The 21,570-nt window shown below is 44.8% G+C and overlaps 1 protein-coding gene across 1 annotated transcript in view; it reads right to left on the bottom strand.

Moving 5' to 3' along the window:
* The window catches only part of ADAMTS10 (ADAM metallopeptidase with thrombospondin type 1 motif 10), a 200,978-nt gene that overhangs the window by 151,560 nt on the left and 27,848 nt on the right, over positions 1-21,570 (bottom strand). The window contains exon 2 of the mRNA XM_085639546.1: positions 13,102-13,458. Coding sequence (XP_085495672.1) covers positions 13,102-13,198 — 97 coding nt within the window. The 5' untranslated portion in view covers positions 13,199-13,458. The remainder of the gene's footprint in view (positions 1-13,101; positions 13,459-21,570) is intronic.

Below are 21,570 nucleotides of genomic sequence, written 5' to 3'. Positions count from 1 at the left end.
ACTTGGTATTACATCCATAGTAGTTGGATGAAAAGTCCTCCACATTCAGATGTTCCAGCTATAATATATGGGCTACTGCAAATTCTGACAAGCATCATCAAGCCCCATAATGGATACCATAATAAGTATTCAAGTCCGAGTACTGTGCGGTCAGGTTTTAAAATTGTTTATATACAATTTGGAACCCTGAAGAAGTTCCAGGAGTGTATGGAACGAAACGTGTTCGCTGATTTTTAATGTTTAGACTGAAGAATAATAATAATAATAGAGAGAATTTGAGATCTGTTTTGGAATTGGACTCTTTTCCTGGTGCACTTCCATATATGTTACAAGCTTTGGATCTGTTAACCAGTGGCACGATTGAGGTGCAGCTTATAGAGTCCGCCGCTGGATTGTTCTTTGTATCATATGCTACACTAGCTTCGTTAGTAACATGGGCATTTTTCAAAACCCCAATGATTTTTGAGAGAGGATGTCATTGGTCGGCACCTCTACTCTGAAAATTGTCACATCATCTCTGCTGAAGCCCCATGTCCAGGGCAGTCCAGCACACACCAGCTGAAGAATACTGTTTGCACAGGAAGTCTAGGTAAAGACACACGACGGGGGTGGGGAGGCTAGGGGTGAAGCCCTTTTACCCCAGTAGGTGCTGCCACATGTAAAGCTAGCTGTCAAAAAGACTAATTTGGAATAGGCCTCATACACATATGAATATTGATAATTATACAACAAAGTTTCCATAATAGCTAGGGTCACTACAGACCCACTGCTACAGACCAGTCACCAAGGAAAGTTTGATTGGCAAAAGAGAAACACCGACATACGAGAGTCGGATACGGTGTCCCGTGCCTTCAGGGTATGACAAACTGGCCCTCTCCTTTTGCTGGTGCTGGACCCCCACTCGCCCCATCCAGGAGGAAGCATTGGGGTGCACCTCTCCTGCAACTCAACCTGTCACCTGCTCCATCGCCGCCCATCATCACACCTTACCGTACCTACGCAAGAAGCTCGGTGAGGAAACTCACAGACCATCTCACATTCTGGAGAAGCTAGTGTTCCGGTGTTTGGCTTCATTGAAGACATTGATGCATTATGAGAACGGGCTTCTTGAATGTTCAAAATTGACCCAATTTGCCTAAAACACCAATAGTTATTGAAACGCCATGGTAATATATGTAAACTATATGTGCAGCTTGGGCAGTTTTTAATACAGAGCTAGGTCAAGACTTGCACATACATGCGCGCCAGAAACCGCGAAGGGAGAGCGAAGGCAAGGACTCCCGTTCTGAAGCTGCCTACAGCCCCAGGTCTGGTCTCATATCTAGTCCCAAGTGCAGTTTTTGTAAACATGGGCTAAATCTTCTGCAATCCATGTTAAAGGAATGTTGTGAATGTTTCACATGTGGCAGGCAGGTTTCAGCAGAATGTCCTTTTCAGATTTGTCCTTCCATTATCTTGCATGACACTGGCAAGTACATTTTGTGAAATTTTGCTAAACAAATTTCACTTCTGCCCATCGTAATCACCTTGAGCTAAACTTTTACTTTTGCTTTCATTATTAATATTGGCTTAAAATTCCCAGCATGCAAAGCGCTGCTGGCTGGTTGACGCCGTCACAAATGATCCGAGCCCACTTGGCAGCTATCCTTCCCCAGGAAACCTCCGAATACACGCCCTGGCACCACCCACAGGTCCCTGGGCGAACCCCAAGCACACAGCCATAATCGCGCCCTTGTTAGGAAAGGTGGTTAATGGCCGCCATTCAGCAGCCGGGAGCCGAGCCGTCGCCGGTTCGTTCTCCTCCTCGGAAACAGGAAACCCGACCTCGGCCTACAAGCATTTCCGGCACTGACCCCGGCCTGCCGCGCCGTTCCTACAGGCTGGAATTTCTAAATTAGGCACCCTACAATTGGTGCTTCCTCCAGCAGAGACGGGATCTAAAAATACGAGTTTATGAAATGTGTGCTCAGACTGAGCGTGAACTGTAACTTGAGGAACTCGGTTATCCACCCTCTCTTTCGTAGCTGTTATTTTTAGAATTAGCTATTTTATGCATTCCAAGCATGGGTTTAAACTATATCCTGGTCATATCTGCTAAATCGCCTCATTTCATGTGAGCGTAGTCACTTCAGCCAGTTCAGGCTTTTTAGCCAGCACCAAGGTGCATTCTGGGACTAGCATGCGTTGTGAGCTTCCCACTAGAACTACTGTGACAGAGGAAAGAAGCTTGACTTCCTAGGATGGGACAAGCTTCTCTCTGACCTTCAAGCCAACATTTAGAAGCAGCAAAGAGTGGGGCAGTGAAAAGAAAGTCATGGAAATGTATTTTCCCCATGGACGAACACTAAAACAGAGGTCATTTTAGGCAGGAGACCGCTCGGATAAAGCCATTTTGGGCTTTAAAGGTCTTGAGTCTCCCTCCTGAATCGGCTCTGTTGGCATGTATGCTCGAAGGACCAAAATGGATTCGGACTATGTAGATGCACCGAACTGGGCTATTTCCACCCACCAGCACAACAGTAGACAGAAATAGCGTAGCTGCACCACTACAACGACAATCTGCTGTCTTCGTACACCACCGCCAAAATCTTTTGACGATACTCATGAAACTTGGGGCCACATGAAGGATCCTTAAATGGATCCCCCACTGCCTTCAACGCAGGTACATCACCATCTCATTTCCTCCTTTTGCCACACACCCTGGAGTAGCACAGTACCAGCTCACTGCGCCTGCTGAGCAACCAACGTACTCCATACAAGACCTCACCGAGCTCATCAACGTAAGATGCTACAGCTATGCTGATGACACACAGGTCACTGGAAAACCCAAATGAATTACACCTATTAAGACTATACCACGGTCTCTGTGTTGTCAATGAATTGATAATAAGCCATCACCTTAAACTATCCAACAACAGATTGTAACTTGTGTATCCTGTAAAGAATTGATAAATAGCCAACTCTTATTTCCACCTGGCCAAAGGAACGAGACATCTCACTACCAACATCAAATGAAGTGAGAAATTGCTGAGTAATTTTGAACTGAGCTATATCCTAGATTCCGCTAGTGATTCATGTCACAACAGGAGATTTATACTGTGTGCAAACACAGTAAGACACCTTCCCCTACAGAGGCTAGCCACAAAAACCTACACATCATTACCACGCTCATCATGTCTTATAAGACTAGACAAGCGGTCTTCATCAACGGGCTCGGCTTTTTATCCTCCAAAAATTGTAAAGATTACCAAAAGGAGAAGCCGCATGGCTCCTACTCCCTCCATTGGTAAGTATTACGGTGGCGTTACAATCTTTTCACTCTCGCCCTATAGCAAGGCACTATTTTCAAGGTTCCCTGTATGGTTTAATAAAGGAAAGGGAGCATTGTTTACAGTCCAACGCAAAGGGCCACTCTTCATCAAAGCTAAGTTGCAAACCCTCTGTTTCAGACTAGCACGATGGCCGATTACCCCTCATACAAGAAGCACGTCAGTGGAGCCTACTTGTACATACGACTTACAATATTACAGAACTCTCTTCCAGCAAAAATTAAACGTCTCATCAACTGAAATTCAGGAAGGAAGTAAATACCTGGCTCATACCTGGGGCATAATACAGTCACGCTGATCAACAAACAAACTCTTACTGCACGTACGAAAAATATGAAATTGGTATCATTTGGATGACTACCACGAAAAGGACTATAGCTTATCTCTATAGAGGATAGTAGCCACATATGCATGCCTACTGCTCACTCTACCTTATTTCACTTCACAGGAGCAAGGCCTCAAACTGATAGGAGCCCAGAGACCAGGAAGTGCCTTGAAGACAACATGAGGGACAGACTGCCAGGGCTGGACTGGCCATAGTAGGTATTGGGTGTTTCCCCAGGAGGCTGGAGGCCGGTTCTGCAGCTGTGGATGCTGGTTTTGCAATTTTGCAGCAGTGCTGCAATATAGGACCCCTGTAACAAAAGCAGCAAGCAAGCATTTCCAGCCAGAAAGTGCTTCACTAGGGGCTAGTCTGAGACAATTGTCAGGGCTGCTTTGGGTTCCCAGGCCGGCTCGGCTGACTACGTGCTGGAAGCACCCATAAACCATACCTTACTGCAAAGACTATGCTTGCACCAACTGCTCGTGCAGGGGTTCACTTTGGCGTAACTGTGCAGCACCAAGTGCCGTTTGAATAAGACCAATCTATGGTTAGTTATCAATCTGTGTTGAACTCTGGTTTCGCTTGAGTGCCTAGCCTACCCCTTCCATCTCTTTCCCCCCACCTTTTCTTTTTACATTTCCAGTTCCATACTTTCCTCTTGTTTTTAGCTATCTGTTCTGGGCCCTGCCTTTTCCCACTTTAGCCTTACTTCTCTCCATTCTTCACTCAGACCCCACGCTCTTCCCGCCTTACCTCCTTCCTTCTCTGCCATCTCTTTTTCCGTGGCCTCTGAGTGCTCTTGGTCTACTTTGCCTCTTCTCTCTTGTCGCATATTATCCTACACTTCCTCCTCTGCCCTTCCTTTACACCCTCACTCATCTCATTCTGAGATTCCCTCCTGAGCCAGCCCCCTCTTACTGTACTTTTGACCTGCCCTCCCTGCTCTTTTCCACTTTTTTCATTCCTCCCTCTTTCTTCTCGTTTGAAGGCACTGGTCCTCCGAGCAGGGCCCGCTGCTCCCCTACTTTCTCAGCTTTCTGTTTCACTGGCCCCATCGGTCATATACCTGGCATAATGTAACCGGGTCATGGGGCAGGCTTCTCCACTGTCGTTCCTGGGTAGATCTTTTGGACTCTCCCCATTGCCCCCTCTACACTCCTGGATAAACTGGGGCGCAGACTGAGGTCTTCCTCTGTCGCTCAACAGCATTCCATAAGAGTGTGACTCCCATGCATGTCTGGTTTCCAGTGTCCAGGTCATGCCTCTGGGATGCTCACCTGCCACTCAGAGGCAGCTCTGCATAGGATGTACCCTGGCTCCGACAACCAGGCATGCCTGAGGGTCACACACCTACCCCTCCAGTGCATGCGACCCTCCTCTGTGGCTCCTGGGAGGACACTATAGAGTAGTGTTTTCCAAACTGTTGGCCGTGACCCCTTGCATCCCACCGAGCCAATTTTCGGTGGGATGCAAAAGTCCGGGTATATGTAATCAGACTTTATATAATAAATGTAAAAAAAAAAAAAAAAACAATTAAAAAAAAAATAGTCCCACCTTATGTCCATTATAGCTAGGTGAGTCCCGAAATTGTGTAGTTCTAATACTTGGGTAGGGGTTCTAGAAAGTTAGAGAAGCACATATTATAGACCTCTACAACCAGGCAGGACAATTAAGGGACTACGCCGGAGACGGATACCTCCCCGAAGCTCAGAGGGGCAGTGACCCATCCGGATAAGAGGACCTTTCTGGTTAGCCCAGCACAACATGAACAAACTTCAGACACTGGCCACAGTGGATTAAACAGACTTCCAACCAAGCACTACCACGAAGTGCAAGCGTGCTGCTCATCCACTACTGTGCGGCCGATGCCTTTTCAGGGATAGGAAGCACTAAATAAACGCAATTACCATACAATAAGAACCTACGATGGGTGCAAGCTGAACCGCTGGAGTTTGCACACTACAACAGTGTGTGGCGTGGTAGTTCTTATAACCAGGAGCTCACGGTGCCGGCCCACGCTGGACACAGGCGTTTTGCACTTCTATAGTGGCCCAGTACACGCATTACCAGCCTAGTGACGAAGGGCTTCTAGGTACATCGCTTGCTTTCACAGAAGAGCCTCTTCCACCATCAACAGACTATGAAATAAGAAAATATTTAGAACTAACTATCCTTGTTTGAGGTTCTTCCTTGCTGGTCTGTGTGGAGCCGCCATTCCTCTTGGCTTTGTCCTAGCCATGCAATATTCAACTGGACGCCCCACGCTGTTCCAGGCCCTTCCCAAGCCCTACGCAGGGAGAGTTGGGGAGTGTTGCATTAAAGGTCGGACCTCCAGACCTCTTGCAAAGAAATAGCACAACTAAGGGCACTTTCAGTCGAGTCCAAACTGGAGGATTTCATAACAAGACATTTGCAACCCATTACAATGAGAACACTTTCCCGCCCTCGTTTCTGCGAACTCTTAATTCTGTTTATTTTCCACTCGGAGGACTGTCAAATAATATTTTCATCTTGGAAATAGTAAAAGTGAAACCCGACAACTGGTAAGCTGCCATGTTCCTCAATAAAAAAAATGTAAAATCACACAAGCAGGAGGCATTTTCATGCTGTGGCTTCAATTGACGAGTCCAATAAGTTACTCTGTTCTGTGCCAAACTGGTTTTTATAGGGCAATTGTTTGAGGAAGAGTTTATTATATGCTTAGTGGTGGAAGTTATTTGAAGCAAACAATAGTTCAAGTGAAAACGCTTACATTTGATTGGATTAGCCAGTGTTGGTTTGTTCATCACGTGAACCATGCAGGAAACCATGCTCCTATATTAGGCAAAGTGCTGACAAGTCAAAAGCACTAACTACCGCCCCTCACCCCCACCCCCCCCCAAACCAAAAGTTCACCTTAAGAAAATTCAGATTAAATTTGTTTAAGCATACCACCCATCATGTGCAGAACATTGCACCATAGTGCTATACCTTTCTAGGCAAGCCTGCGTAGCAAACAAACTGCAGAGGGTGGCCACTACACAGCCGGACATCCAGGCCAAACTGTTCCAATTCAGTAGGTTAAGTCACCCCCAATATCCCTATGTTTAGTGGTTCCAGGAAAAACTAGAGTCTGGAATTGTTAATTTACTACTGATAACAGTAAGGACACATGTACATTACACTGAATAACATTGTATTATATTGCGCCTGGTGGGACCTCTTCCCTCTAGGTCATTATGGACACTGTTTCCTGCCATGCACTTTTGTGTGACAGGCTGATGCATTCTGGGTGCTGTAGTCTTCCTTTGCGTCCAGTAACACATATGAAATCAGTAATTTGGAGTTGAGAAGCTCAGTACTGAAGAAGTGTCCCTCATAACAATGGGTTAGTTGGTCACCCAAATTGCACTGCGGAATTGATACAGCGCTTTGTATTACTGTCAAGGCTCTGAAGAGCTTTGTGGATGGCCATGTAAGACACTACTTCCCCTTTGGTTGCACATGGGTTGTGCACATGGGTTATATTGAGTCCTATTGTTGAAGCACTGGGTGTCGTGTGTAAGGTGCGATCCCACTGTATAGCGGCACACACAAGCTGCACTGCAGGAGTGTATCGAAACTTAAGGGGGACCCCCTGCAAAGTACATGGAGAACCCTACGCTCGGACCCAGTCAGGAGCTCTCGGGCCAAGGGCTTTCAACCCGTGCACAGAGCCAGAGGGGGCCCCCTGGAGCTTGGGGCCCCACGCACCATAGGGATTGCGGCGGCTAATGTGAACGCCACTACTGCGCTGAAGCATGAAGTGATGCAGACGCGATGGCCGCGTGAGTGGTGCGTGCAGATAGGTGCGTCACAAGCAGTGCCTAGTTTGTGCGTGTAGACGGAGGCACTGGCACCCACTTTTCGGGACCAGGGCTTACTTGGATGGCAAAGATTTAAAAAAAGAGGAAGAGAAAAATAGGAAAACAGCAACAAAGGCAGAAAGGCGAGATGAAGCACCAATTCATATATTTGTAAAAGAATACGTGCCGGGGCCAAAAGTTTTGCTCACAAGCCCGAGGCAGGCGCCCTCACTGTGCAGTCTTGGTTTCACTCTTGACCCTTTCATCCCCAGCCAGGCCCCCCCTGCCCCTTCATCCCACTTGTTTCCAGTCCTGCTGTCTCTCTTGGTCACTGTTTTTTTCGTCTTTTTCATCTGTGTTTGTGTTTTTCTCTCTCTTGCTCTGGATCAAAATCACTTGAGGAAAAATAAGCACCAGTCTCTAAAAATAAGTACTGGCAGGCTCCACCGGCTCAAATCAAGCACTGGATACAAGAGGGAGTTAAAGAGACAGGAAGTGTAACGTGGCGGAAGATGGAGAGATGAGGCAAAACCAAGACCGGGCGGCCCTGGTATTCGACCACAGTGGAAAACTTTGGCCAACTCCACTTATTTGTATTCATTTCTTTTGTTAACGCGGATCACACGTACAGTTGGATAAAACCAAGAACGAAGGATTTCTTTGAAAGCAAACAGCACACGTCCAGGCAGTGCCGGCGCCAGCAGGACACCCCTGGGCATCCCGTGAGCGGACAGCCCTCCTTTCAAGCCCCCGAGCCCCGCTGAAGGCCCGGCCACGGCCGCCTGACCGACACGCAGGCGGTTCCCGCAGAGGCTTTGATCTGGTCCTGATGCGGCGAGCATCTGGACATGGCGGTGGGTGTGCTTTCTGAACTATTTCCTTCCACATGGCAGCAGCCCACATGCCAGAATGAATTTCCAGCTCCGAACAGTCCGTGGCTTCAAAAACAAGAACTTGACTGCCGAGCCACAGGGGGCCGGGGGCACAAACAACAGGCCGCACCGCCAGGCCCCACCCCAGGCCCCGCCCCCTGGAGTGCAAGGACAAGCCCTGCACTGTTCAGTGGGATTCAGAGGGAGCAGGTACTGTTAAGCAGCCCTGTTATAACCCACCACAGGATGAAGTTTTAGGCACAAGGACTAAATGCAACGAAGTTTGACTTTCTAGGTGAATCCCCCCCTCGCCCCCCCCCCCCAAAAAAAAGCCACGTGCTCAGGCACAGGGGCAGCCTTCAAAACTTGTAGAAGTGATCTAGTGTCTCTTGCAGGGGGTACAGAAGAGGACGTATGACCTAGCCAATACCTAGAACCCGCCTGTGTCAGGGTAAAACAAATTATGCCCCTCTGTGTAAAACTTGGAGGGAGCCCCGCCAACATTTCAGTTAGGAAGACCAAGACACCCCCACAGAGGTGTGTAGTTGCTGCACCCCTGCATTTTTAGGTCAAAGTTTAGTTAATACCTTTTGCTTTTACTTTAAAAATTATAGGTCTGATATACTTATAGGGGATGCATGAAACTTGCCTGCCCCGGAGCCATAATTCTGACCTGCCATGCAGAAGTCCTTCACTCAGCCAGCCTGTGTTTTATCTGGACCCAAAGGTTCAAAGAGGTCATGTGACATCCTTATGTATGTTCTTTATGGCATGGGCAACCCTCCCCCACACAGTCACATCCATCTTTGCACCATTCAGCCCCAAGATGTACTGCCCACACAACCTCAACCCCCCTGCCCGCCACCACCCCCTCCAGCATATTTAGCAGCTGATTCAATGTGCTAGTTCTTTTAGGTGACAAGATATCCAAGCATCAAAGTACAGACAACCCCAAAAGCAAACTTTCTCAGCCAAACTACTTTTAACTGGGAACAGTGAGACACGTGTTGCGGCCTTTCCTGGTTCTGGTTTCCATTCGCTACATGCTGCATTACTTACAACTAGTGATTGCATGAAGCACATTAGGAAGTACTGTTTGTGGTGGGAGGATTGCAATCCTAGGGGTCCTTAAAAATAATCAACAACATAGTGTGAATATTGAATCCATGATCACGTGCAGTATTGATTGTGTGTATGTACAATGGTTCATCTTCAGCTTCTTGTGTGATTTTCTTCTTCCTTTTTTCCCATCTGTGCTACTTAAAGCCTATGTTTGTTATTTGTACTACAATATACACACACACACGTGTGTATATATTATATATATATATATATATACATATACATATACATACATACACACACACATACATATATTGCACTTTTCCCATCACACGTTCCAGATAGTACTCACAGCAGCACTCCAGGATAAGATTAAAACACAGTTCTTCTTTTGGTTTTTTAAAGTTACGTATGTAATTTTAACAAACAGACATAGCCGACGCGTTTCGGCTAACGCCTTCGACCGGATATATGTATAATGTGTTATTTAACACTTGATCTTTTCTACGCAATATAACAGCTCCGGCCATTCTATTGTTATTTTAATTGAGGTAATTGGGTTATATATTACATAGTCTCAAGCCTCACACCATCACTTGACTTAGGCCTTGACTCCTGTAAAAAGCTGCAAAAGAGATGCTTGGGACGACTCTTCCACCCCAGAGAGAGCACAGGTGCCCGACAAGTGCTGAACACCATATTCACCTTTGCTATTGCTAGGATGTCACCGCCCCACAGATCTTCAAATAGGTTGAAATCAGAGGGCCTCCTTGCGGGTGATTGCCTTGCTTCCATCTCGTACATTTAGAGCAACTAACGTGAACAAGCACTATGTATCCCAGAATCTCCTCCTGTTGCTTAAATAGTTATGGAAAGGCGTGGCTCCAGCTACTCCGAGTCATCACCTCATACCCTTGTTCACAGTCAGCATATCCATGAGCGCCTCCGCTTGCAGCAGAGACAATGCTATTACCTAAGGTGCTAGTCCCACCTTACACAACTCCGTGCCCAATAGGATGGTCAAAAATTCATATAACCAGTAGCTACACTGCTCAATCAGCTAATCTCAGGGTCCTGGCTTCAGCTGCACTGGTGAGATAAGCCTTTCCGAAGTTAAATATCAATTGGAGTTGTACAAGTAATACAATTATTATTTGCTACAGAAACTGGCAGAGAACCCCTGGATCAGTCCTGTTTGGCCACAGTGACGGAGCCAGAGAGGAAAGGCAGAGTTGTTCAGAGACTGTCAAGTCATGTCTTTCAACCCTTGATGCACCCCAGGGAATTCATCTGATGAGATCTTCCTGTAGAGCGGAGAGTCATGGAGTGGTCCGCTTACTCCGCTGCGAATCAGACAGAGGCTAATGAGTTGGAAATGACAATGGGGTGGAGTAAGAGTTCCTAAACGTCTAGGGAAGCTGTGCTTCCGTAGCGCAAGCGGATCCTTGCCTTGATTTTCTGTGCTCTCAATAGGCCCAAACAGCGGGACTGAAAGAGGTGCTATGGCAATGGCCCCGCTCTCAACTCATGTTTCCCAGCTGAAGCTTGCATGCTGCCTCCTGTTTTTTGCTACCAGGTCATCTGTCGTTCCCACTAGTTTGGAACCCGTATCAAAGTAGGCATCGTCCAATTTGATATACGAGATTTAAAAAGATACGCTAAATTGCAACAAAAAAACAACATTTTTGATCTTTTCCTGCAGTCATGGCACAATTCAAACGAAACCCGAAAATGAATAGCACGCCTTTCTGAACAGTACCACATCATCAAAAATCCCTACAACTAGATGGAAAAATTCAAAACCATGGCAAAACGCATGTGCAAAGTGGGAATGTGAAATCCTGCACGTTGTGACTGTCTCATGACCATGACTTCCTGAGACATACCATACTGGGATAACATTGTCTTTTCTGGTTATTCTATAACAATTGAGATGGTACAAAGTGTAGGCTTTTGGAACTTCACAGACTCTTTCATAATTGCAAGTTCTTTACATTTTTAATAAAAGATTAACACAATGATTTATGTTACCAAGACACTACTTTTCAAGTCCAGATATTTCCTTCTACAAATTATTGTATCAGTTGTTAGACCAATTGACGGAAACCAAGACAAGAAGTCCCAAAATTCACGTATTTGTTGGAAAAACGGCACTGGACTGGAAATGGGATAAACCTATGAAATTAAATCATCTGGTCACTTTCTATATATTTAAGTGTCCTATAGGACATTGATTTGCATTTTTAACACTTGGGGAAGTTATAGGAATAGGGAAATAAAAACAGTATTGCCGCCAGAGTGGTTTTAAGAATGTTGGGAAGGCTGATGATTGGTGGAAGGTGGACTAGAAGGTTCAGGTAAGAGATTGCACAGGCTGCCAACTGCCCCTAAACCATTGACCTAGCAAAATTTGCTTTTTAATAGGTGTTACTGAAGATTCTCACAATTTTTGAAATGGTAAATATGCAAATGTTTGAAACTATAAAGTAACACAATAATGAAAGATGCCTGCTCCCCTCCTACTTAATAATAGCTTAGAGCAGCTTTCAAAATGATTAGGTCATGGGATGTATGCACTTTAATTTTCACAAAGTTATTCTAAGAAAGTTATATCTTCAAAGGATTAAACTTTGGTGTGGATATCTTTCAAGACCTGCTCATAAAATTCATTCAGATGTTTTGGCTTGCATTGCTTTGCAACTTGTATATTCATTGTAAGGAGGTCAAATACGATGGATTCCTTCATTCCCCAAATTACTTAGGGAAAAGAGTAATGCTGAAAAGTGTATGACCAATGAAGTACAGTTCATCATTCAATGAGGGTGTAAGGTTTTTGGTGCGCACAGTACTGGACATGCATCAGTGTGCTTCGGTGAACTGATTTACAAAGATATGTTTCCACCTTACCCCCAGACAAAAACCATGCAAATCTTAAAGTTTGCACTACGCGAATTTTGCACGATGTACGATTATGTAATTTCACATTAAAAATGTTCATGTGTGACACCAGTAAACAACATTTTTCTCTCAGTAGAATTTCATTAAATAGTTCGCGAAAAAAATTCACAATTCCACACACACCCAGACTTGGCTGGATTTATAATGGATTAAGACCCACAACCAATAAAACTAATCCAGCCTTGCCTCTCCTTTCCCTTTATGCTATCACCATCATTCTATGCGATCAGTTTTTTCATTGCACTTTGAAACAACCGAGAAAGTGACTCGGTGAGATAAACACCCACTGCTGACATCTGTTGGGACCGCAAAGTCTAGGTAGGGTTCCAGCCTGGTAAAGTTTGCCTTTCACTTTTCCAAGATCGGAGAATGTAGTCTTCTTACGTTAAACAGTAGCACCTCATAGTTGCAGCACTAAGTGTTTGCAAATACTGTGGTAAACAAAGATAAACCAAAAAACGAAATAATAACAAGGCAATGGTAAGCAAAACAGAAGCAAGTACCACAAAGTGAACATGACTGCCCTGTACTCTTGCCCTACAGCTTTTGCTGAGTTATAAACTTCTGAAAATCTTAGCTTCCCAGCACTCTTATTTCAGTAAAATGCACTACCACTTGCACTTTCCACCATAATGGTCTTCACAAGAAGTTTTCATGAATACTGTCACATGCACACAATTCTTACCCCAATAGATTGGGGGGAAAAAAGGCAGCACAGGGGCATTCCTTACCTTGCGACTTGTGCGGCGGACTAGAGCGGTTCCGGAACCTGCCCGCTGCAGCCAGGGCAAAGACTCCTGCCAGAAGAAGACCCCGCACAGTTTCCATGGTGAAGGACCGCAGGCTCAAGGCAAGCAGTCTTGTACCAAGCCTGACTTTTTCGTCCCAACATATTTCTTGCCCGACTCGTGGTGCCTCATTTCGCGAGTGGAGTGCGCAGCCACCCCGTAGCCATCCTCGGCCAGTCTGGGCACTTGTGGCCTTCACACAGGAATGCCGGGCCGGTCGCTCCGTGTAACGCAATATCACAGATCTAATGGCTTCAGCATCTGCTAATCTGAATCAAGTGATCCGTGGACGTGATCCTCCTGCCAGGACAAGAAAATAAGAGCAGAACGTAAGGAAAAGTATCTCAGGAACACCGACAAGTCGCTGCACTTACCACAACTTAAAGAGAGTTTAGTGGGGATGGGATTATTTTGCAGTCATCTAATTTTGATCAAGGAAACTTGTAACTTCAGGCCTGATCTAGTCTGATTGACAGATGGAATACTCCAAGCTCAAACAGCACTGGTGGAAATCTACTGGTTTGGCTGATATGAACCACTCTGAGTGGTGCTCACACCGGTCAGTATGACAGGAGGTAATCGCAAACGTGGCTTTGCCCATGCAATTGAGGTCTTAAGAAAATGTCTCATGACAGAATAGGCAGCTTCCAGCAAACTAACCAGTTGTAGACCAATTAGTAAAGCCTAGGGCACAAGACAGTGGAGGACTAGGTTATTGAGTCTCCCAACTATTGTTAGAGTGGGGGCTCCGTCCACTTAGCCCGAGGCCAAGGTAGGCTTTAGATGGGTTTGTGCTGTCACCCCCTGGTTCACCACTGTAATGGCTCCCATTTTCTTTTCAGTGTATTGCATCACAAACTTCTAATGCAGCCTTAGGGTGTGTTCATCCCACTGCAGCTTCCTTCCTCTTAATCTGTATGGCTGGACCAAGAGGAGGTTTCTTTGGGTTCCTTACATGCACTTTATTACCTGTTCCCTGCTGCAATTGTAGGAAAGAAACATCAAGTGGTTAATGCCTTACAAATAAGCACTGGCAAAGCTAATAGGTCACTCTCTAGCTCGGCGGAGATGGCATGGTGCTAATCCAATGCTTAAAATCTTTGCTAGCGAAACAGACATTTGAGGTGAGCAGACTCAGAGTGTCGGTGGTGTTGTAGGGTGCTCCATATAAAGGAGCTGCTCTCCACATAAACCTAGGAACTACCCAGAGTTCTCCGCTTCCTTTTTTAAATAATGTAATCGGCACTCTAAGTCTGGGAGGGTATTGCCTTGATATATTTATTATTATGCACACAATCTCAGCTTTGCTGTGAGGTAGGTCAATGCCTTTTACATTTGGGCTATTATGGTGGTGTAATGTAACTTCCCAACATGTCATGTATGCAAATTAATCCCCACCATTAATTTATTTTAGGACCTCTGCCCTGTTATAACCCACAGATACGTGGTGGGGGGGCTACCATCACTTCGTGCCACCTCACCCGGAGGGGACCTTTCGACTAAGAACACTTATGTCGATTCCTGCACCATGAGCAGGTGGCCTGGCTGCCTTCCACACACAGGCAGTAAGCGGACCTCTGGGCACAGAGCCAGGTAGTGCAGCCAGGGCCACGCTGACTGGCTGGCTCTGTGCCATGGCATGCAAACCCTCACTCAGAGGAGGACCAGAGGGTGGGAAGCAGGGTACAATACTGCTACCTGTGTGAGGGAAAAGTAATTGGTTTAAAGCTAAAGAAAGGCAATAAGTTCCCATCCTTGTCGCCAAATTGTTGAAAGAAGCTCCGGACACTTCAGTAGGTGAGTTGATGCAGTTTATTGCAGAGCACAGCTAAAACAGACAACGCCTGCTGACCAAACTACCAACTGACTCGCCTAGAACACCAACATAGAATCATGAATACACGCAGGTATTCTGGAAGGGTGGGAGAGAGGAAACCTAGAGAAAGGCATAAAGATGAAGGCTAGCCATGTTGTGAGAAGTAATCATATACAACATTTACTCATCGCTGATCCCACGCACAGCTGTCCGTATAACTACATTTAAGACAGACTGGGAAGGTGATATCGGCATGGAGTTAAGGGAAGGGGACAGGACATATATATTAGGTAACTGCAGGAAATGTAATGCATGCCAGAAATGTAGACATTATAAATGAAAACATAGGGATTACGTCACTCCACAGGTGATACATAGACTAAGGGCCAGATTATACGACCGTTTTTTGTGGTCGCAGAGGGGTATTTGGCCCTTTTGCAACCGCAAAAAACAGTAGCACACTGTACCAATCCTATTTTGCGAGTCGCTAATGTAATAGCGACTTGCAAAATAGGGTTAGAGACTCGCTATTAGGAAGGAGTGTTTCAAGTGTCCCTTCCTAATACTTACTCTGAACCCTATGTAAGAATGTTTTGCGACCGCATTTGCGGTCACAAAAGACTCGCAGTTTACCACCGAGTTCAAGAGGGTGGTAAACCATTGGCAAACGGGAAGGGCCCCCCCATTTGTGAATGGGTGCGCACACATTTTTTAAGAGCAGGAAGACAAGTAACTGAACTGCAATGTTATCTTGTTCCTGAAATCAATCAATACATTTTTTTTTTAAAGAGAAAGGCGATGAATATGTAATTCGTTAAAGAATAAAGAGGATGAATTCTGTTTCAGAACTGTCGGCTAGACTATCATGGGATTATGAATTGAAAATTCGTCAGAAACCATCGCTTTATCCCCCCCCCCCAAAAAAAAAAAGGGGGGCCAAAAAGTACATTTTAATGCAGAGCTTTCCAGCTGCATTCGCTGTAACAGCTACAGGCCTGCTTTGGACACTATGCTGCTGCTCATACTCTGTACACGGAGGTTATGTTCATTGAAGGTGCTTTAACATTTTCCAAGACAGGTGACCCGACTGTGGTAAATCAGTATAGAAACATGTCCGCCAATGAAACCTTTTGTTTTCGGACGTTATCATTCCTCGCAACCCGATTGGCTGCCAAACGTGCGTGCGTCCTAAGTAAGCTTAGGCCTTTGAATGCATGAAGCATTACAGAGGGCTCTTTAAATAGGACCTCCTCACGTCACAGACCCCCTTCCTCCGCCCCCAGGACATACCAACGGAGATTTATGTACAAGCTCACGCCTGTATCCTAAGTGCGCAGGGGTGACACGTGACCACGTTGTCTGTTAGCAGGAATCGTATATCAGATGGAAAAATAAAGCATTCATAAATTTGACATCTGCTACGCGGCAGGCAGGCTGATAAAACATATATAGCAACCGCTCATGTGGTCAGGACAGGAATTTAAAATGCAGCCACTTATATCTGGCCCTCACTGAAACATTCCAGTTCAGCCACATTCCGCTCGGAATCTGTTAGGGCAGAACTGACATATTTCCCCCTAAATCTGTCTTCCTTGGCGCACGTGAGCCGAACGGCTGCCACGTGCTATCCTGACATGGCAGATGTGGCGCCTTCGAAGAAATCCTGGTTTTTAGCCAAGACCACATTGCATTCTGGGATTGTAGTTTCGCATTTCACATAGTGAACCATGGCTCACATTCCTAAATGCCAAGTGAAGTTTGGTAAAAATGCAAATTTAGGATTAACAATGGAAGCCCACAGCATCAGGCAGCTATGGAACGAACCCTGGACGCCAACCCGAAGTTGCAAATGAGATATCTGCCACAATTTCCTTGCTATGTATTTATTGGGTGTCTCATAAAGAGCGAACTCCAACCCACCGTGGTTCACAGAGCAGTACGAGAGAGAACGAGGCAAAAGCCAATCTTGCTTTGAGCAGTGACAAGCAGAAAAGATGGACTATAGTAGGCCTGGACTAAAAATCCGTTCCGTTCGCGGAAATTGCGATAATTTGACATTTTCGCGTTACACAGAAAGCGCGAAAATGTCAAAATTTCCGCATTCCGCAGCTTAGCGATAATTTGTTTCTTGCTCGCGCTGTAAAATAATACATTCTCGCGTGCGCGCGATCGCCTTACCTGAATCCCCGCGTTCGCCGACAAGTTTTCCCGATCCTGTCGCGTTCTCCACGAGATGTTGGATTGTTGGTAGCCATTTGCGCTGTCTCGCGACAGTTCGCGCCCGCAGTAACGTCATGCGTCGCGCGATCACGTCTTTCTTCTCGCGATCATGCACCGCGAGACAAGTGAAAACAAGATGGCCGCGCCCGCGAGCTACCGCATGGGTAAGTTGGCGAGCCGCGACCACGCAGAAAATACCGCGAAGGGGCGGGAAAAAAACTTCCGCATCTTCGCGATATTTCCGCGTGTTTGCGGAGATTTTTAACATTTTCGCGATAATTTGCGAAAGTGAATTTTGCAAATTCCGCCCACCCCTAGACTACAGTACAATATTGGTCGGAAACTACACAGCCTTTGATTTTATTGGCACGGTTTCTGGTCCCTCTGCACTCTCAGTTCTCTAGGTCTGTTCTCTAGGTCTAGTCAGGAGCAGGTTGTTTCATGTGCATTCCAGTGAGATTATAAAACTAGGACTCCAAGTCCCAGAATGCTAAGAGAAAATATAGCCGGGATGAGATATTAACGCATGGACCTAGGGAGCTTGAGGGTTCTGTGCCCCTGGTCTCAAAGGGGCAGTGGCAGTAACAGAAAGCAAGCAGGACCCATAAGGAGTTGTTTTCCATCCAACATTTAGGTTCCAACGATTTTTCTAACTTAAAACTAGGGGACTTATTGGGAGCAATGAACTTCACAAGGAGTTTTAAACATATGAAGTAATTTAGACTCAAAGTGTTCATGATGTCACTTCTGCTACAGTAATTTTGATCTGGTCACTTTTTGTTTTTTTTACTTCTCTGGCGTTTGTGAAAGGTGGGATACAAAGATCTACGTAACATGATTGTCCTAAAATAACACCAAATCAATTTGTGCTAGCCATCTCCCAAGAGATACCCTGGTTCGAGTGTGAGTAGCTGGTCTAGTCCAGGTTTTTCTGTGCATTCTGGACTAGTGGACCCGGTGTTGAAATGGGATAAACCGTAAAGTCCCAGAATGGGAAAAAAAAAACAGGACAGGACTGAACAAGGCTCTCACACACTGACCTGGGAAACTTGAGAGCGTAATATTACTAGTTGTATATTAGCCAGTTGGGCCGGTGCCATAACCTTCTGCTACTCGACTAGTGTCAATTACACTTTACATTATGGAATAGCAGCTTAATGTTTCCATTGTAAGTGTAATCTTACAAGTCCTAGAATGCTTAGCACAACGGAGTTTAAAAAAAGACAAAAACAGGACTTGCTAAAGATCTCACATATGAAATGATGACATTTATTGGCCTCCAGAAATCTCCTCGCTTTGTGCAAATCTTAACTTGTTCACGTAGTGTCATGGGTCCTTTTACATGTGATTCGTGGCCAGTTTAAAGTTTTTATTCATTTAGACTGGAATAGATTACTGTATGGGAAAATCTGTTACCTGGTGATTTTTTATAAACAAACAGGGTTCAAAGGAGAGCAGGACTCCCCAAATGAAGTTCTGTAGAAAGATGTGAGTTTGGCATTTTCCAACAAACGTGCATGTACTCCTACCCATACTCGGACAAGTGGCTACTCTTTAGAACTGGCCCATTTAAAATTCCTGTAGGTCCCTTCTTGAACAGAAGAATTTTGAAGACCTAAGTAAATGAATGCCGTGTGCCGCTCAGGGTGACTCACTTCATGACGCCATGTTTGCTACTTTGGCGGATTAAACGTGTCCCCCTAAAAACATCATCTGACATGTAATTCGGTTTTGAAGCGCAAGTAAACTTCTATGGTTATCTCCACTGTATGAAACAAACCATCACTAGAACCAGTAAGCATTCGCATGCATGACTGCATCTGTTCTCATTCCCTCAGTAACACTCCATTCTTCTGTGAAGTGATGTCCCCGTTGTTCATCACCAACTCTTTATTGGACTGGGGGTTGAGAAAAAGTTCAGTGAAAAATTTGACAAATATTACATCCAATTTAAACAGAACCATAAAAATCATAGAATATGGTGCATAGTTTAGCCTACTATGAAACCATTCAATCTCCAATTGGAAGGAACCTTGCTCGCCTGGTGCAGGAGCGACCAGAGGGAATTTGAAAAAAGGCAGAACTAGGTCAGAATTTCAAGACAATTCATGACTATGTAAATTAGCCTAATCTGAATTATATGCAAGTTACTATATCACAGTTGGGTATATCCATGTGCGAGAGCTTACGATACACAGCCTACACAGTATGTGGAAAAATAAAAAAGTCAAAAGGAAAAAAAGATTCCAAATTAGTCTGTCCAGTGATGAATGGTGCGAATGAATTATTTATAGTCACCTGTGACTATTGACTGTGTCCCACTACCCAGTTACCCACAATCGTGTGAAAGAATTGGGTCCTGTAGTCACCACTGATTTGTGCAAATTTACGTACTGTTACTCTTCGTCTGGAATCTTGCCCAAGGTACAGGAATCAGCTGTGGACAGACCTGTGATGAAAACACTGCTTTACACCATGAGGAGTTGGGACTTTATTGGCCCGAATCCCCCCACTTTTCCCATCAAGCCCTTGAATACTCGTCAACAACCCTCTTACCGGGCTTTGACGGGAATGGCCACATTCTGGAGTGATTTCAGATAGGTTAAGACGTACCAGAATCTGTGAGTGATTCCATGATAAAGGAGCCGATTCAGCTTCGTCTGCCAGTACAATTTAACACAGTTTACCATCCATCCCTGCTAAAGCACCTCTTAATATACAGAATTCAGGCCTTAGGGCAAAACAATGGATGGCTCCTTTTCAGTGCCGATAGATAATTAGCAAACAGCCCACCTCACTTTTCAATGAGGCTCTAAAGTGTCAAGACAGAGTTGGCCCAAGGTTCAATCTTTTATCAGTTCTATTTAACATCTCTAGGAAACCTTTGGCGGAGCCGCTACAATCTTTGCACAATATTTGCTAATACAGACAACGAGAATAAGGATCCAACTGATCATATGAACTCCTGCTGGAGTTTGATTAGATGGTGGATGCTCGCAAATTATTTTCTTTTGAGTCGCAACCAAAGCAAAAAAAAAGGGAGGTGTTACAGGCAGAATCCTTCCTGCTGACGTCTGTGATTGACTATCTTGAATCTACTTAAAGTAATCCGAACATCATCCTTGAAGGTAAACGGAGGTTAAATTCCCTAATCAGTGCAAAATCAAGTAGTTGTGTGTACCATCTTAAACTCTCGGCCTATTAAATCTTGCCCAAACCTACATGCCTTGAGGAAAATGATAAAAACCTGGCTTTTTAATCAATAGCACCCCAACTTTGGCTCGATCCTCTACACAGTCCTCAGCGCCGAGACACCCAAGGGTATTTGTGCGCTCTACAAATTGCTTAAGTAAAATAAATAAAATTATACTTTTTCAGTCCCTCGACCTAAAATTAGGGCCACAATTGAAATTGTAAAGAATCATAGAATAGCTTGGTGAAAAGTATCCGTAATCGCACAGAGCAGTGGTTCCGTACCATCACAAGTATGGCCATCAGCAACAGTGTGAACACAAAGATCTTCAATGCATCTCAAACTCCACACCCTTGAATTCAGATACACAATATCAGGTTGCGGAGTCTTCGGGATACACGCTGTGAACACGTTGAATGCCCTGCTGCCGACGATGTTGCAGATCACACTACAGATTAAGAAAAAGTCTAAATATTTGACTCTTCAGCCAGTAGGACCAGCATTTACTTTTTTGGTATATGCAATTGTGTTTTCTTTCCAATTAATCCATTTCCAAGAAACTTTGTGTTCGTAGACTAGAAAGTGATGCTACACATAATATGCAGGTGTGTCCCTTCATGCATACATTTCCATTGTAATCTGTATAGTATTAAAATGCCTTTTACTAAAAGTAGACTGATCATTTTAACAGGCACAAAAGTATATAGAAATACAGATCAATTCTCATAAGTAAAAAAAGTCTAAAAGAAGGTATAGTATCTCGAGAGTTTAACGATATAATGTAGTCAATCATTGGATAGTATTAATCATATGGTGTCTGTAATACATATATTCATCTTTGACTTAGGGTTCCAACAATAAATTGAACAATGCGACTCTTAGAATGATTTCCAAAGACCTTCCACAATTAAAAAAAACTCAAAAAATGTCTACAATTATTTAATGGCCTATTTCCCACACGCATATCGAATTCGCCCCTTTAGACAGGTGCGTTGAAGATATGCAGAAAAAAACAAATATTAGCATCTGGCCTCTGTATTGAATCCCCCCCCCTTGGCTAAAAAAAAACCAGGGAATTTGCAGTCTTTTGCAGTACAGATTAGTATCATATACCCTGGTATAAAGCACTTGTAATTTAGTGAGGAATTCAAATTAATTCATGTCCTATAAATTCCAGTAGAAC

Source organism: Triturus cristatus, chromosome 12, assembly GCF_964204655.1.
Source record: "Triturus cristatus chromosome 12, aTriCri1.1, whole genome shotgun sequence".
In the NCBI taxonomy this organism is placed as follows: domain Eukaryota; kingdom Metazoa; phylum Chordata; class Amphibia; order Caudata; family Salamandridae; genus Triturus; species Triturus cristatus.
This window is presented reverse-complemented; position numbering and strand designations above follow the sequence as displayed.